The sequence below is a fragment of the Mastomys coucha genome, unplaced genomic scaffold, assembly GCF_008632895.1.
Source record: "Mastomys coucha isolate ucsf_1 unplaced genomic scaffold, UCSF_Mcou_1 pScaffold22, whole genome shotgun sequence".
NCBI classification, from domain to species: Eukaryota; Metazoa; Chordata; class Mammalia; order Rodentia; family Muridae; genus Mastomys; species Mastomys coucha.
The window spans coordinates 60,599,154-60,614,780 of record NW_022196905.1 but is presented as its reverse complement, the minus strand read 5'-3'; the positions used below and the strand labels follow the sequence as shown (position 1 = coordinate 60,614,780).

The following is a 15,627-nucleotide window of genomic DNA, read 5'->3' as shown; positions in this document are numbered from 1 at the left end:
CCCCACCTCCACCGGGTCCCCCTCAGGCCTCGGGCTCCCCTACCCTCCCCCCGTGCCCTCCCCCCCACGACCCTGTCTGAGGCGCGGATCGCGCGGGCCGCCCGGGCCCAGGCCCCGCCCCGCCCCCATCATCATTAGCAGATATTACCCTAAACACTTGCTCCTTACCTCCTTTCTCCCTCCAGGCATTGGCGAGGCGGGCTGTCAATCAGCGCTGGGCGGCAGCCCCCCGCGCGGGGGCTCGGAGATGCCAGGCTCGGCGACAGGCAGCGGCGGCAGCGGCGGCGGCGGCGGCGGCGGCGGCCACGGCGCAGACACACGCCTTCCCGCCGGCGCGCGCCGGGGTCGAGCGGGCGGCCGGGCGGCCGAGCCACCTCCGGAGCCGCGCGCGGAGCGGGCCGGGCCTCCGACTCGGCATGGAGCCCGAGATGCAGGCGGCGGAGGAGGGGCCCAGCGCGCCCCGCATCTACAAGCAGCGCGGCCCCTACAGCGTCCTCAAGACGTTCCCCAGCCGGCGGCCGGCGCTGGCCAAGCGCTACGACAGACCCTCTCTGCTAGAGCTGTCGCCCGCGCGGCCGTCCCCGCTGCCGCCGCCGCCGCCGCCGCCGCCCTTCGCCTCGCTCGCCGCCGTGCCCATCAGCAGCAGCGAGCCGCCGCCGCCGCCGCCGGCGTTCCCGACGCAGCCGTCCTACCCGGCCGCCTCAGGCCGGGTCCCCGCCGCCGCCGCCGCCTCGTCGTCGTCGCCGTCCTGCACACCCGCCGCGCCCCCGGGCCATCCGAGGACTCCGGCGCCGCCACCGCCGCCGCCGCCGCCGCCGCTCGCGGCCCCCGCCGCCTCGTCGTCGTCGTCTTTCGCCGCCGTCGTCAGGTACGGCCCTGGCCCGGCGGGCGGCGCGGCCAGCAGCAGCGCGGGTAGCGACGGCGCCAGCCTGGAGCTCAGTGCAGGTACAGAATCCCGGCCGCAACTTTGCGGAGCTGTGGGGGTGGCGTGGGGTGGCGGGCGTGGGAATCCGGAGGGGTGGCGGTGGGTGTCCCGGGGAGGCTGTGCACGCCGTCCCCGTGGGCCCAGGCCCGGAGCGTGCTGCGCTCGGGCGCTAGTAACTTCTGGAAGATTCCCGGCGCCGCGGTGGCCCGGGCTTCCGACGGCGCGCGCGCCTTATTAACAGGTGGCTGTGGGGTGCGGGCTCCGGGCGAGTACCCGGGCGAGCGGCGGGAGCCGGCTCTGGGCGGGGAGCTAGGGAGGGGACAGGCCCCCGGGACAGCGGGCCGAGGCCGCTCCGAGGAGACGCCCATTTGATTCCCCGCCACTTCACTTTTTTTCCCCCCCACGCCGCACTTCCCTTTCCCGCCCGCCGCCTGCTTGTCCTTCTCGGAGGTTGTTTGCCTCCAGGGGAGCTGCCCTTCGCCCCCTTTGAAGATCCCCGCCCCAGTCGGGTAGTCCTGGGCCACTTGGGCTCCTCCTGGGGTCTCTGGGTTTCTTGTTCTCTGTGCGCTCCTCCGGTGTCCGTGGCGCACAGCCCCCTAGCTGTCTCCGTGGTTTCTGCGGCTCTGGGTTTCGGGGTGGGGAGTGAAGGGTTTTGGTGTGGGCGAGAGGGGTCGCTCCACAGGAGCATCCCCAGAGCAGAGTTAAAAATCCTCACCCACCCTGTCCTTGAGACCCTGGTTTCTATATCAATGAGTCTCCAGGGGATCTCCTACCCAGAGGTGGAGATTTTATCTCCTCTAGGGAATGTGAGCGAGCATTCCGCAAGGCCTGCACCCACTCTCTGCTCCTGAGGGACGGACACACAGCCAGCCACGTTTATGTGCTCATCAGAACTAAAGTCCCTGCTGAGGCCTTTCAAGGCACTTAAGAGCCTCCTAGATTCAGATTGTCAGCGAATCTAAGACTTTGTGTTGTTGGTTGTTTTTTTTTTTTTTTTTTTTTTTTTTTTTTTTTTCCCTAGTGACAATAGATGGGCATTGTCTCTGAAGGAGTTATAGATGCCTGTGCTCAGAGCTCTGCTGTTTGTCAATATTTTGACATGTGAAGGATTGGTTTGGAGAAAGAAAATCTAATTACAGGTTGTTGTGAAGACTTGCTTCTGTCGTATTCCCAATCTCTGGTGATGCCAGAGATTCTGAGTTGGAGTTCTTACATGGGCTTCCTTACTGTTTCTGAGGTGGTTTTTGTTGTTGTTGTTGTTGTTTTGGTTTGGTTTTTTGTTTTTTCCTCCATTACCTTTGCCCTCACATCCCATTGTGTTTTTATATTCATTGTTAGGCTCTCCCCTGCTTTCCTGAAATTAGGGTCTTGCTTGGAACTTGTTCCTTGGGGCTCCTCTTCTACTTCTTGGCTGTGCCTGTTACTCCTTGCTTGGCGTTTTTTTCTTTTGTGTGTTGCTTTTCAGCAGTTGAATCCTTTTCCCTACCCCCCCCCCATGTCCCCCTGCGTGCCTGGTTCAGCCCTTGATCAAGCACTTCTTTCAAGCTGTTTCCATTCAGTCTTTGACTTCCTCTAGAACACTATGGTCTACCCCTCCTTACCATTTGCATTTGTAGATTGCTCTTCCCGACCAGTCACCAGGCTATTTCTCAGTCTCATTTTCTTACCATCCTTCCCATGGCTGCTCTTGGTCCGGAAACTTCTCCATCGGCTTTCCTTCATTTGGAATTTTTTGGGTTTGTTTTCTCCTCCCCTACTGTCTTATTTTAGCTTGTCCCTGTCACAAGTTAGAAGCCACTGTTGCTAAATCTAAGGATAGGCAGGATCCTTCGTTTTTTTGTTTTTTTGTTTTTTTAACCTTCAAACTTATTACCAGTTTTCTCAAGACCGTTCTGGTTAGGGCTTTTCTTGTGTGTGTTTGGGGCAGGGAGAGTGGGGTTCCTTTGGGTTTTTTGTTTTGTTTTGTTTTGTTTTGTTGTTGGGTTTTGTCTGTTAGTGAGGTCTCTTCAGGGTAAAGTCAATAGGATGGGAGTGTGGGGCTGGATGCCTGCCTAATGGTGTTGGGAAGATGGGTATTGGATAGCAGTAGGTTTCTTCTATGTGTCACAGAGAATGTTCTGGATGCAGAGGGGGAAGCCATAGAATTAAGGTAATATTAATCACTAATGAGCAGACCATCTCTCAACAGGCACAGCCATGTGAGTAGCCATCAGAGGGACAGCCACATGAAGAGCTGATTGGTTCTTTGAGGAACTAATGGTGCCACTTTGAGCCAATGAGCTTCTGTGCTCATCGGGGCCTTTTAAACCCATGGGGGCGGGGCAGGTGGGGCTCTGCCTGTTGCCTTCTCTCTCAGCAGAGTAATTGTGCTGAGTGCTCCAGGCCACCTAGTCAGCTGAAAATAGTCAGAAAGCATTGTGGTAAATGAGCTCAGTGTAGAAGAGATGGCTGACTGTCCAAGGTACATATGTTGAAAAGATGAAAGGACTGGAGTGAGTCTTATTTGCCATTAAATGCTACAAGCCATTGAGAGAAGAAATATGTGATTAAAAATAGATTTTTTTCAACATTATTATATAAAAATTCTTTATTATAAAAATCTCATGAAGAGTATAATTTGCCTTAAAAGGGGTAATACACCATGGTTTTAAAAGCATATTTTTCCTCTGTGGGAGGCTTAGAGTTAAAACCCACGTAGATCTTGAAACGCAGCCTAAATTTGGCATCAGGAAATGGGAAATTGCATCTTTAAGCAGAGTACAATCAAAAATGAATTACAATAAATCCTATATAATTGCATAGGTCATTCTCTTTAATGAGATTTTATTAACCTGACTGTCAAGCTTTTGAGTCAGGCAGATATTTTATCTTCTTCAACTGATAAAAGTGTCAGCCATAAACCACCATATAAATATTCATAAATCTACACATCTGTGGCAGCCTATCAGCATCATTCTTTTGGACATTAAAAGCATTCTAATTACTTTCTGTCTAGCAGAGCTGAAATGCTGCCTGTTATAGTATGTGCTTGGCAGGCATGATTGCTTTTGTTTGCCATCACAAATAGCAGCATCCTATTTTATATACCGATGGTCCAGAAAATATTCAGGGATTGACTGAGCAGGATGAATATTAGGAAGCACCACCTGCTTTTGATAGCACCGAGTATATTAACTCATCTGTTAATTTTTGACACATCATTGATTTATTTATTTAGAAAAATTGCATTCTGTTTTGCTGTGTTGATGTTTGTCATTATGGAAAAAAAATTGGTTGGCCTTTTTTTTTTTTTAAAGGCATCCTTCATTGATTTAAGACTCTGGTCCTGTTTTCCAAGGCAATCTAATTTTCTAACTTCTGTCTCCTGTACCATGCCATGAAGTCCTCTTACAAAGAGGTTAACATTTTAAGGGAACCCTCGATTTTTGAAGTAGTTGGAAGTCCTTTGGTAGATGTAACGTGTGGCTACAGAATAGGTCACTAAAATTTTTTCTGCGTCTACGTTTTTAATATTAATGTATTTTACCCTTGGCTGAGCTAAAATCAAAAGGTTACCACTAATCTTCAGTGCTGTGATCTCCCTCGCAGAGGCAGAATTCTCTGAGGGATCAGCTGTGATGGGCACATTCTGCGTGCAGCTTTCCCTACAAAGAAGGCCGCTAGAGTAGAGAAGAGGCGGTGTGTGATAGCCTGCTTCCCATCCTCCTCTCAGGCACTTATCAGATTGAGGATGGATTAAAACCACAAGTGCAGAAGAATCTCAAGAAATGGAAGTCTTAATTACAAAAAATAATAATAGTAATCATGAGTTTAGGCTTTAGAGTCAGGGTGGGCACAGTCCACAGCATGCTGTTATCTCCCAGGAGGCTGTGCTGTAAAGCGTGCTAAGTGGTCATCCAGAGGGCTTTGGAATTGTGATTTATTAACATCATGGGGACTTTAGGGATAGACAGTCTTTTAAAAAGTCCGTTTGTAGACTGTTGACTTTATGCTTCTGGAGTGTGAGGCACTCTATGACAAGAGATTTAAAAAAACAGTCAAGAAAATGAAAAGTCCATGTTCATGCTTTGCTCGGTTAAGACTCCAGGGTCAGTAGTCATCCAGTTGGATTCACGAGGACAGAACATTTCTCTGTTTCTCAGCGGGAATGGACTGCGCAGCTCCTGCATTTCAGTCTGTAGGTCTGTCTAGAAGTTGAAGTGCTGCTGATGGTGGTGCGTATGAATTAAGAGGCTCCCTTCCCCCAAGTGCAATGCTAATATTTTCATCACACTCTTCTGCATGTTGGTGTTAAAATATACTGCCCAGATATGTCACGGTTTTGAAAGGAGGGGAAGTTCAACCTTAACAGTCTACAATGGTTATTCTTCTATAGATTGGTTCTGAGAGCAAATCCAGAACCTTTTAAAATCTGCCTTTCTAAATCTGCAGGCAAAAACTATTCTGTGATCGTCGCCATTCTCTGATTTTCTGAGTGCACTTTAATAGATTATCTTCATAATGTAGTATATTACATAATGATTTTTTCTCAGCATGTTATGAGTTTATCCTTCAATTAAGAAAAAAAATCACGCTTGTCCCTAAGTCAGATTTTTTCCCCTTAGAAATCTATGTCATAACGTGATTCATCAATATGATTAAAACTACTCAGTGTTTTGTAGGACACTGAACAAATGTATTTGAGCAGCTCTTTCTAGAAGGTTCTGTTTTAGCTTTTCCTTTTGTGTTCCTCCCTTTTGTCAAGGTTATGGTAGAGGTGTATGAGCTGTAATCAATTGGGGCCATGATGATTAAAATGCAAACAGTAAATACAAGGTAAGGTCTTGTGTGGGATTATAGGATTAAACGGAATGAAAACCGCTCTTGTGGTAGAGGTGAACATCCCCAATCAATACCGCCCTTTGATTTTACTAATAAAAGAACAAAAACAAGGAAGTAAAATAGCAAGAGTGAGACACCTCTCCACTTGTGTGGTTCAATAAGAAATGGCACCCAAGAATCTGTGGGGCTCTGGACAATGGTACAGAGCAGGACTCTGTGCCTTCAGCAGTGACCAGGTTGGAGTTCAGGGTTTTGAGCTGAGCCATGATGTTCTCTGCCAACCTTGTTTTATCTTCACTGAGATGGTCCACACTCCTGAGCTCTAACCCCATGGTACATGTATTTGACTAGATATTCCAAGTGAGAGGGGACCAGCATAGGCCTTCAGAGAGGTCTCTGGAAAGACTCCTAGGCCTTGACCTTGTCAAAGGAGAATCTAAGGAAGACTAGGGTGGTATTCCTCCCCAGATCAGGAAGTCTAGAGAGATGGTTCCGTGGGTAAATTGCTTGTCTTGCAAGTATATAAAGCCAAATGCTGTAGCACAAGCCTGAAACCCCAGCACCCCTATACAGCAAGATAGGAGAAGGAAATGGAGAATCTCTGAGTGTTGCTGGGCAAGGCTGGTATATGCAGTAATGATAGCGTTCCAACAAGGTAGGAAGTGCTGACACCTGAGGTTATCCTCAGACCTTTACAGGTGATATGGTACACATCCCTCCACACACAGAATTTTTTTTTTTTTTTTGAACAGAAAGTAAGGAAATGTACCAAGAAGAAAGCAGTCCCAGAACTTTAGCCTTTCAAAGGTGGTCTTGTTTTCACCCCCTGCCTTGGTTGAATAAATCTGAAAACACTATTAAAACAAAAGGTTCTGTGTTGCAGGGGCTAGGTGTGTGTATGTATGGAGGAGTTGGGGGGAGTGGAGGCCAGAGGTCAGTTGCCTATCCTGTTCTTTATGTTTGCAAATTCATAGGAATAATAATAGGAACAAAAAAATTATGATCACATCTATCCCTCATTCCCCCTGCCAGCTCCTCTCTGTCTCCTGACCCAAATGTGCATCTCCCAACGTAATGCCTTCTTTTCTGTAATAACCCACTAAGTCCAGTTAGCACCATCCATATATACGTGGGGGTGTGGCAATGCACGGGAGCATGGACATCTCCCAAAAAAGCATTCTCCATGAGCTACCAACTGCCAATAGCTAAGGCAGGGGGCCTTTTGAGTCAGGCAGTTCTTGTACAGAGAGTCACCCCATTTTCTTTGATAGGGTCCCTCAATGCACCTGGAGCTGGCTGGTGAGCTATACTGGCTAGCCAGCAAGTGCCAAATAGCTTCCTGTCTCTCCCTCCCCAGTGCTGGGACTTCTATAGGCATTTGTTGCCCCCATCCCCTGTCCTCTTCTATAGGTGCTTGGAGTGGAACTTAGATCCCCAAGCTTGTACAGCAAGTTCTTCACTAGAAGTTAGACAAGGTCTCACTGATTAGGGTAGGCTCGCTGGCTGGCAGCCAGAGAGCCCCAGAGTAACCACTGTGTCTTAATCTCCCAGTGATGGCATTACAAACATGGACCTACATCCGTTTCTTATGGGTGCTGGCGATGGAGCCTGCATCTTTGTGTGTGTGTGTGTGTGTGTGTGTGTGTGTGTGTGTGTGTGTGTGTGACAACCACTTTTACCAATTGCTCTGTCTCTCCATACCTCAGTAGATAACATTTGAGACACTAATCACCTAAGTCTCCCACCCCAGTGTAGTCTGTAGTCCTCTCCTGGACAGAAGAGTTTGTGCTCAGAATTCCCCAGAATGGTAGCATTGTACAGACTTGGGGAACGGATACTTCAGTATATTGGGGGCATTGCTGGGATTTATTTATGTCTTCCAATTAAGTAACTGAATCAGGACACTTGGATCCCTCTTCCCCAATATCTACTTCATTAAAATGCACTCTGCCTTGTATCATTGCCTCCCTCCGCTACGCCCCCCACCATGTTTTCTGAGAAGGGGCCTCACTGTGCTGCCCAAGCTGGTCTCCAACTCCTGGAGTGAAATGATCCTCCTGTTTGGTTTCCTGTGTAGCTGGGGCGATACTTCTGTAGCACAGCTCATGGATAGCACAGACTGCTAGACTCGTGGTTTCATTCATCACACTGAGTTTTCTAGGGGATTTTTACTATATCTGTCTTCTCTACCCCAAAGAAGACCTCATTTCACTGTTTTACTTAAAAGAATCCATTTTTTCTTTCCCAGACCAAACAAAACATAAGTATCTAGCCAGTGTTTTCAGAGAAAGTCAGTAGCTAGCTGCATTTTTGTCATCAGTTAAGAGTTTCTGGCACCCAAGTTCTCCAGTGTTTTGTCTGTTAACCATTAATCTTGTAAAGGGAAGAAGAAACGTGAGGCAGCCTCCTCTTACTGAACACGCCCTGAAAAGTACCACTCTGTGCTAGTGAGATCTGTTTCTACATGGTAGTGAGCAGGAAGAGAGGCAGCCACTTTTGTTCATATATAAGATGACTTTGGACAGCACTAAATAATGCTTTCAGAATTTAAGAGTGTAAAATACTCCTATTGGTAACTGTTGTCTCTGAGACTAACTGCCTCAGTCTGCTACCTAGACCTAGTCCTGGAAGTTTCTAGCTTCCATACAATCTAATCTAGGCCTAGAATGTTTTCAGCCTCTGAGACTTGCTGCTGAATAAGCCTACCCTTTCTAGTTGGCTGGTTCACCTCTGCTGTTCAGGCTCAAAATTCCTCTCTACACTAATTCCATATGGCTTCTCTGGGCTTTTCCTGAATTGTTCTGCTTGGTCCCAAACTAACTCTAGCCGTGTGTTCTAATCTGGCCCCTTCTCATTCACTTGCTCGTTCTGTCTTCTGTGTCTAGCTTGTTCTCTCTGTACAGCCTGTCTCTGTACACCCGTCCCAGTTAAACTGCTTCCTTTTCTCTTTTTCTCTCTGCACTCTTTGGAGAGTTGGGCGGATCCTATTCTACCAAATCTTCCTCACTTTCTCACTTTTGTCACTTTGTCTGCTGGTCATTAGACATCACTTTCAAACATGGCTCCTTCCTTCTATGGGCTTACTTTACATTCATTGTTTGGGATTAAAGATGTATACTAAGGGTGTGTCTGTATTCCAGCCAGAGGGATTAAAAGTGTATGCTAAGACTGAGCCACACCAAGATTAGAAACAGGTTTTTTAGTAAATGACACAATCTCAGGGTTCATGGTATGATCAAACATCCTGCAACATGGGAGAGTTTTTTCTTTGTCTTTGTAGCAAGTTGGTTGGTTTCTCTTTGTTTTTTACTTTCCACTGCTTGCCAGTGTGCTTAGAGTTCAGGTATGTGGGCTTTATTCCCTCCCACCATGCCTCTTCCCCTTTTAGGAGACTTGACAGTCCAGTACAAACGGCTCTGAGAAGAGAAACAACCCATTTTCAGATAGAGCTGCTGCATCTCTCTAAAAATTGACCTTGATGAGCATTCCGGATTAGGAAGGCTATTGCGTCCGGGTGTTGGCGACAGTTTTGTGTCATGCTCATTCTTTGCCTATAGAGCCCTCTGTGTTACCTTAGATTTCTAGTGAGCTCTTCACGAGGACTTACCTCTGCTCCAGTTTGCATCTGGGAGCTACGGAGTTGTGGCAGGGATTGTATCAGCTGATGAATAGCAAGGGCAAGAGGGCACTCCAGAAATAGCAGTAATGATTGCTGTAAGGCCTCCTATCAATGAGGAATTGAGTCTGCAGTGGCTGGCTCGATTCATTACAGTAAGGATATAATGAAGCCAAAGGTGTGAGTTCAGACCTGTGCAGACCAGAAAGGGTCATGTGATTCCCGGGCTTTTCTCAGAATAAGGGCTGGGGCACCCACTGGCCACAGAACAGCAGGGAGCTGGGCATCATTTCTTGGTGGCTTCACTGGGCCTTTTGTGTTGTGAGGTCAAGCTGAAAATGGAGGACCTTGCTTCTTCTGTGCCTGGCTATTGGTCACTGATGTCTCTTGTTTCATTCCAGAGAGCCGGATGATCCTGGATGCCTTTGCCCAGCAGTGCAGTCGTGTTCTTAGTCTCTTAAATTGTGGAGGAAAGCTTCTGGACTCCAACCACTCCCAATCCATGATCTCTTGCATCAAGCAGGAAGGCTCTAGTTATCACGAAAGACAGGACCAGTGTCACATCGTGAAAGGGGTCCAGAGTCAGACCTCTGACAACATAGACATAGAAATGCAATATATGCAAAGAAAACAACAAACTTCTGCCTTTTTGAGAGTGTTCACTGACTCTCTCCAAAATTATCTGCTCTCGGGAAGCTTCCCCACTCCAAACACCTCATCAGTCAGCGAGTACGGCCACCTGGCAGATGTGGACCCTCTCTCAGCCTCCCCGGTGCACACCTTAGGTGGCTGGACCTCCCCAGCAACGTCTGAATCCCACGGTCACCCATCCTCCTCCACGCTGCCGGAGGAGGAAGAGGAAGAGGAAGAAGAAGGCTACTGCCCTCGATGCCAGGAGCTGGAGCAGGAGGTTATCTCGTTGCAACAAGAAAATGAAGAGCTCAGAAGAAAATTAGAGAGCATCCCAGGTATGTGTTCACACTGCATGAAGCCAGTGGCAGCTCCCATCGGTGGCTGTCTCAAATCTGCCTCTGTGTGTCCCTGGGTGTGGCTTTAGTGATGGTGGTGGGGCCAGGATGTTGAAAACTTGAAAAAGCAGGTCGTGTAAGATGTCCTTCGCTTGCCCAGTCCAGGCAGGAATTCCAGGACAAGAGCTAACTTGTCCGTGTTAGCTTCATGTTCTTGGGTTAAGCCCTGAAGGCCACAGTCCTCGTGAAGGACGTCTCTCGTTGTGTATAAGTAATTCCTATATGTGATACCTTACTTTGATGTGCATTAACTGTTAGGAGTCTGAGAGTCCTTTAAAAGTAGCCTGTATATAAATTTGGCATTTGTGCCCCCGGGTACAAACGCAAACAAAACCATCTTTGCATTAGCAGGATTCAGTGCCGAGCAAAGAACTTGATCTATTCTGTCCACCCCTTTCCCTCGATTCCTTTGCTAAATTTCAGCATGGAATTGTTTGAGTATGCAGTCCCCTCCTCGAAAAATTAATTTACACATTGCAAAATAGTAGATCAAAGATAAACCATTAATTAAGCTGGCCCTAAACTATTTGTGCCCCTGGTTTGAGGCAGTCCTCTTAAACATCCTCCATTTTCACAGTGTTAGAGTTGGAGTTTTCTTCAGGACAAGACCTGAGTTTTTGTTATTAATGCTTTTACCTCTGCTATTAACAAAAGTACATGGGGGCTGGAGAGAGGGCCCAGCAGTTAAGAGCACTGGCTGCTCTTCCAGAGGGCCTAGGTTCAATTCCCAGCATCCACATGGCAGCCCACAACTGTATAACTCCAGTTCCAGGGGATCCAACACCTTCATACAGATATAGATGCAGGTGACACCAGTGCACATGAAACAAATATTTAAAATTTTTGAAAAAAAAAATATTAATTTGACTTGTATTTTTGAGCTCGTTCCTGTGTATGAAGGACTTACTTTGACACCAGAATTATTAGCTAGAACAAGATCTCTGAGCTGTTTTAATCGTGTGACCCCCTCAAAGATGATGAAGTCCGAGCCACGGCCCACAGTCTATGCATTTGTGGTTAACTATATACTCAAATAGCTATATTCATATGTTCAAAATATAAGAATTTCTTATTTTTAAGACTGATAAAATGCATAAATAGAAGTCATCTCTTCTGTTTAAGCCTGGTGTGTATGGGCGTGGGCGCCAGTGCACCATTTAATTGGTAGCTCATCAAGAAATAAGAAATGCCAAAGAAGGTCTCTGTTGGGACACATAGGACAGAAAACCAGAAACTATTGTTATGATTTGCCCAACCAGAGCCAGGTTTGGTGGCCCATATCTGTAGTATCAGAACTTGGGAGGTAGAACTAAGAGGATCAGGTGTTCAAGGTCATCCTCTGCTAAAGACATTTGAGGCCAGAATGAATTATGTGAAGGATTCCCTCCCTCTCTCCCCCCCTCTCTCCCTCCCTCCCTCCCTCCCTCCCTTCCTCTCTCTCTCTCTCTCTCTCTCTCTCTCTCTCTCTCTCACACACACACACACACACACACACACACACACACACACGAGTCCCATCTTTCATTAAAGGACTTCTCCAAATGGAGCCGAAACTTGGCTCAGAACATTGTGGAGTCTGGCTCAGTGTGTTGGTCTTGGAAGGAGAGACAAGACAAGTAAATCTGGGGTGAGAGGAGTCAGGATGTTCTTCCAGCTGGGCTGTCATGCCTACAGGAAACATCCTGGGAAAACCCAGGAGGCTGTATGGAACCACACTGTTCCTTGTCTCCCCCAGTCAGGAAAAGGTGGTCACAGCACCTCTGCTGGCCTGCAGCTAGGCTCCACTCACTCTTAAGTTTGCCTCCAGCATTTGTCTTACCCTCAGTCCTCCCTTTTCTCAGGGGCAGAAAATAGTGTCCTGGGTAGGTGCAGAGACCAATGCCATGTACTCACGTTGCCTCCCCATAGGCATGCCTATGTGTCAGCCAGGTCAGGTGCTGCTGCCCACATAGGTTGAGGACACCAGGCTCCTGCTGGTTTAATAGCCACTGGAAGCCTCCCTCCTGGGCCTCATCCTGGGTGAGATGTTCCAGAATGTGGAAAGAGGTGACACAAATGTCAGAACATGACTAATTCCTAGTCCTAACTATGTGGCAGTGTTCTTGAAATATCATAAATTTGGGGTTCAGCAAGGCCAAGTGCTGGTGTCAGGGATAACTCATTGGTGGCCTGCCACTAACTAATCACTGTTTGGACATCCCAGAAAGGTGAGAAATGATCTTATCAATCTCTTGAGCTCTCTTTATGATAAGATATCAGATGACACTGGTTGAGAGGAGTCTAATGGCCGCTAGACTTACTGTGGATACCCCAGCCTTATGAGGAACTCTCCATGAACCTTGAACCTATAGCCATTTTACACAGAACTGTAATTGCATTAAATATGTATGGAGAGCTGGGCTTGGTGCCACACATCAGTCCCAACACTGAGGCAGAAGCAGGAAGATCAGGCATTCTAGGGCATCTTCAACTACATAGCAAGTCTGAGGCTTTCGTGGGCTGTGTGAGTCTCTGTCATCATGTCTGTGGAAGCCCAACAGTACACATGAAGAATCAGGCTATGAATTATGCACAGATAAAGATGTGTATCATGAAAAACATCCAAGCTGATTGGTGGCTACCTGCCAATTGTGACCACTCTCTTGGGAAAGAGATTGAAAGTGTCACCTGAAGATGAACAACAAATGATGGAATCATTCAAGAGTCCATTCTTGACTCTTAGTGATTGTATTTTTAGGAAAAATTCCCCTAGACACCCACTTGAAGAAAAGTACAGTAAGTGATAGGCTGGGTGCATGTGTGTTTTCAAGCAGTAGCTCAGTATTTATCCTAGAGACAGTGCGTTCCCATAGGAAGACCTGGGGCTCTTTTGTAGAGTCTACTCCGTTTGATAGTCAGTTTGTGGCAGGACACCCAGGACGGATAGGCACAAAGGAAAAGGCAGCAGGAAGGTTAAGATCAGTTGACCAGTTGTAACCCAACTGTCTTCAGGTTCTCCTAAAGGTACTGCCAGGAGCCTGGTGGCATCATTTTCTTCCCTGAAGAGCCATTTTACCTGGAGCAGAAGTGAATTAAAGAGGGTGAGCCCTGCATCCCACAAGGAAAAGTGCTTTATTGGGGGGGGGTCAAAGGTTCTTTCAGATGGAGCGAACTCACCCTGAGGAACCCACATTGGCACGTTTCCTTTTGTATTGTTAGATCATCACGATAGACATTTGGAAGTGTGTCCAGTTTTTTTCCTTTTTTAATTTTTTGGTAAGAGGTGAAAACAAGCTTAAGCTACATGGGCTGGAGAGAACACAGGCTGCTCTTCCAGAGGTTCTTAGTTTGCAACCACATGGTGGCTCACAACCATCTGTAATGGGATCTGATTATGCCTTGTTCTGTCATGTAATCATGCATGCAAATAGAGTGCTGATATACATAAAATACATAAATCTTTTAAACAAACTACAGTGAATGAATGAATGAGCTACTTGGACCAGGAATAGGAAGTACTGGGAGGTTATGTGGAAGCAGTGCTGGATTCAGGTCCTCAGTGGAGAGGATGTCAGGTGAGGTGTGTCTAGTGAGCTCAGAGTCACTGTGATTAAGCATGCTCATGAAGATGGATGTAAAAATCCCATATTAATCTGACATGCCAACAAGTGCAACCCACACCCTCCCCTATGCACCTCTTAGAAGAAATAACTGAAAATCTCAGTTGTCTATTACAATTATTTTTTAATACAAAGTCCATAGATACTAAAATAAGAAAAGCTATGAGAGGGGTGTTTGTTAGGGTTTTATTTTTTGTTTTCCCTGGTTTCAGACTGGCTGCTGTGTAGCCAGTGATAGCCTTGAACTTCTTCCTCCTGCCCCTGGAGTACTGGGGAGTGGTTGGTTACAGGGTTGTCTGCTCCTCTGCTCAGTGTATGTGGTACTGGAGAATAAACCCTTCATGCATGCCAGCCAAGCACTGTATCCCCCGAGCTTGAAAACCTGCCTTTAAGATCACAATGTATACCAATTACAATTCCTTTACATTTGTAAGTACCAAATATATAGAAGATAATTTTTAAATTAACATATTTACTGAGACGGGGTCTTATTGTGTAGCCCTGGCTGGTCTGAAACTTGATATGTAGACCAGGCCAGCCTTGAACTCACAGAGATCTGCCTGCTTCTATCTGAGAAATGCTGGGACTAAAGGTATGTGCCACCATGCTTATGTATGTATATTAGGATTTCACACATAGGAGATCAGATGGGCTGGAGTGGGCTCTGCAGTGAAGAGCACTCACTGCTCTTGCAGAGGACCGAAGTTTGCTTCCCAGCACCCACAAATGTAACTCCTATGTCAGGGCATCTGACTCCCTACTCTGGCCTACCTGGGCACCGGGAACACACGTGGTACACATATGTGAAGGCAAACACTCAGGAAATTAAAAAAAAAAAAAAAGAAGGAGGAGGAGGAGAAGGAGAAGAAAAGCGATCAGACAGTATTGCCCTGAACCCCCAGACTGGCAGATTGGCAAGCTCTTTCTTAGAACTGAGTAATACTCCACTGAACACTTCCCTTTGCCTGTTTTGCTGTTTCGGAAAAGTCATGTCTTTCCATGTCACAGTAAACACAGAGTGCAGGTTTCTTCACATGGTGGTAATTCTGTTTCCTTTGAATGTATTCCAAGAAGGGAAATTCCAGGTCATACAGTGCTGTGTTTAACTTTAGCAACCTCCATAACCTTTACATGCCCAGGACAGAAGTCTACATTCTCACTCACTGTGGACACCATTACCAGCTTGTTATCTTTTGATTTTCCATTCCAGGGCATGGAAAGTGGGTTTGGGTTTTGTTTTCCTTGTTAATGACTTCTGAATGCTTCTACCACTGTGCTAGTTCTCGCCTGTTTTTTGTGGAGGGAGTTGGTGCAGGGAAAGGGGGGTGGGGGAGGTCTGTTACTGGCCTGTAGCTCACACTTAGGCTAGGCTGGGGACACTTAGACAAGCCCCAGGGGACCATCTTTCATCATCACACCCAGCCGGAGCCAGGCCCTAATGTTTGTAAGGAAAATGTTTCATTGACTGACTTTTCACTGGTAGGTATTTTATAGTTTCTGGTCTTATATTTAGGTCTTCTCTGTAGTTTTTATTAGTTATAGTCTATGAATTAGTGGTTGAGTTTTGTGGATGGTATAAGTTTGGGGTTTTTTTGGGGTTTTGTTTTTGTTTTTGTTTTTTGGGGGGTTTTGGGTTTT

At 47.1% G+C, this 15,627-nt stretch overlaps 1 protein-coding gene across 2 annotated transcripts in view; it reads left to right on the top strand.

Moving 5' to 3' along the window:
* Positions 1-296: 296 nt before the first annotated feature.
* Positions 297-15,627, top strand: part of Bend4 (BEN domain containing 4) — a 35,229-nt gene continuing 19,898 nt past the window's right edge. For both annotated transcript variants that reach the window (XM_031342528.1, XM_031342529.1), the window contains exons 1-2: positions 297-945; positions 9,764-10,330. In XM_031342528.1, the coding sequence (XP_031198388.1) occupies positions 417-945; positions 9,764-10,330 (1,096 nt within the window). In that variant the 5' untranslated portion in view covers positions 297-416. The remainder of the gene's footprint in view (positions 946-9,763; positions 10,331-15,627) is intronic.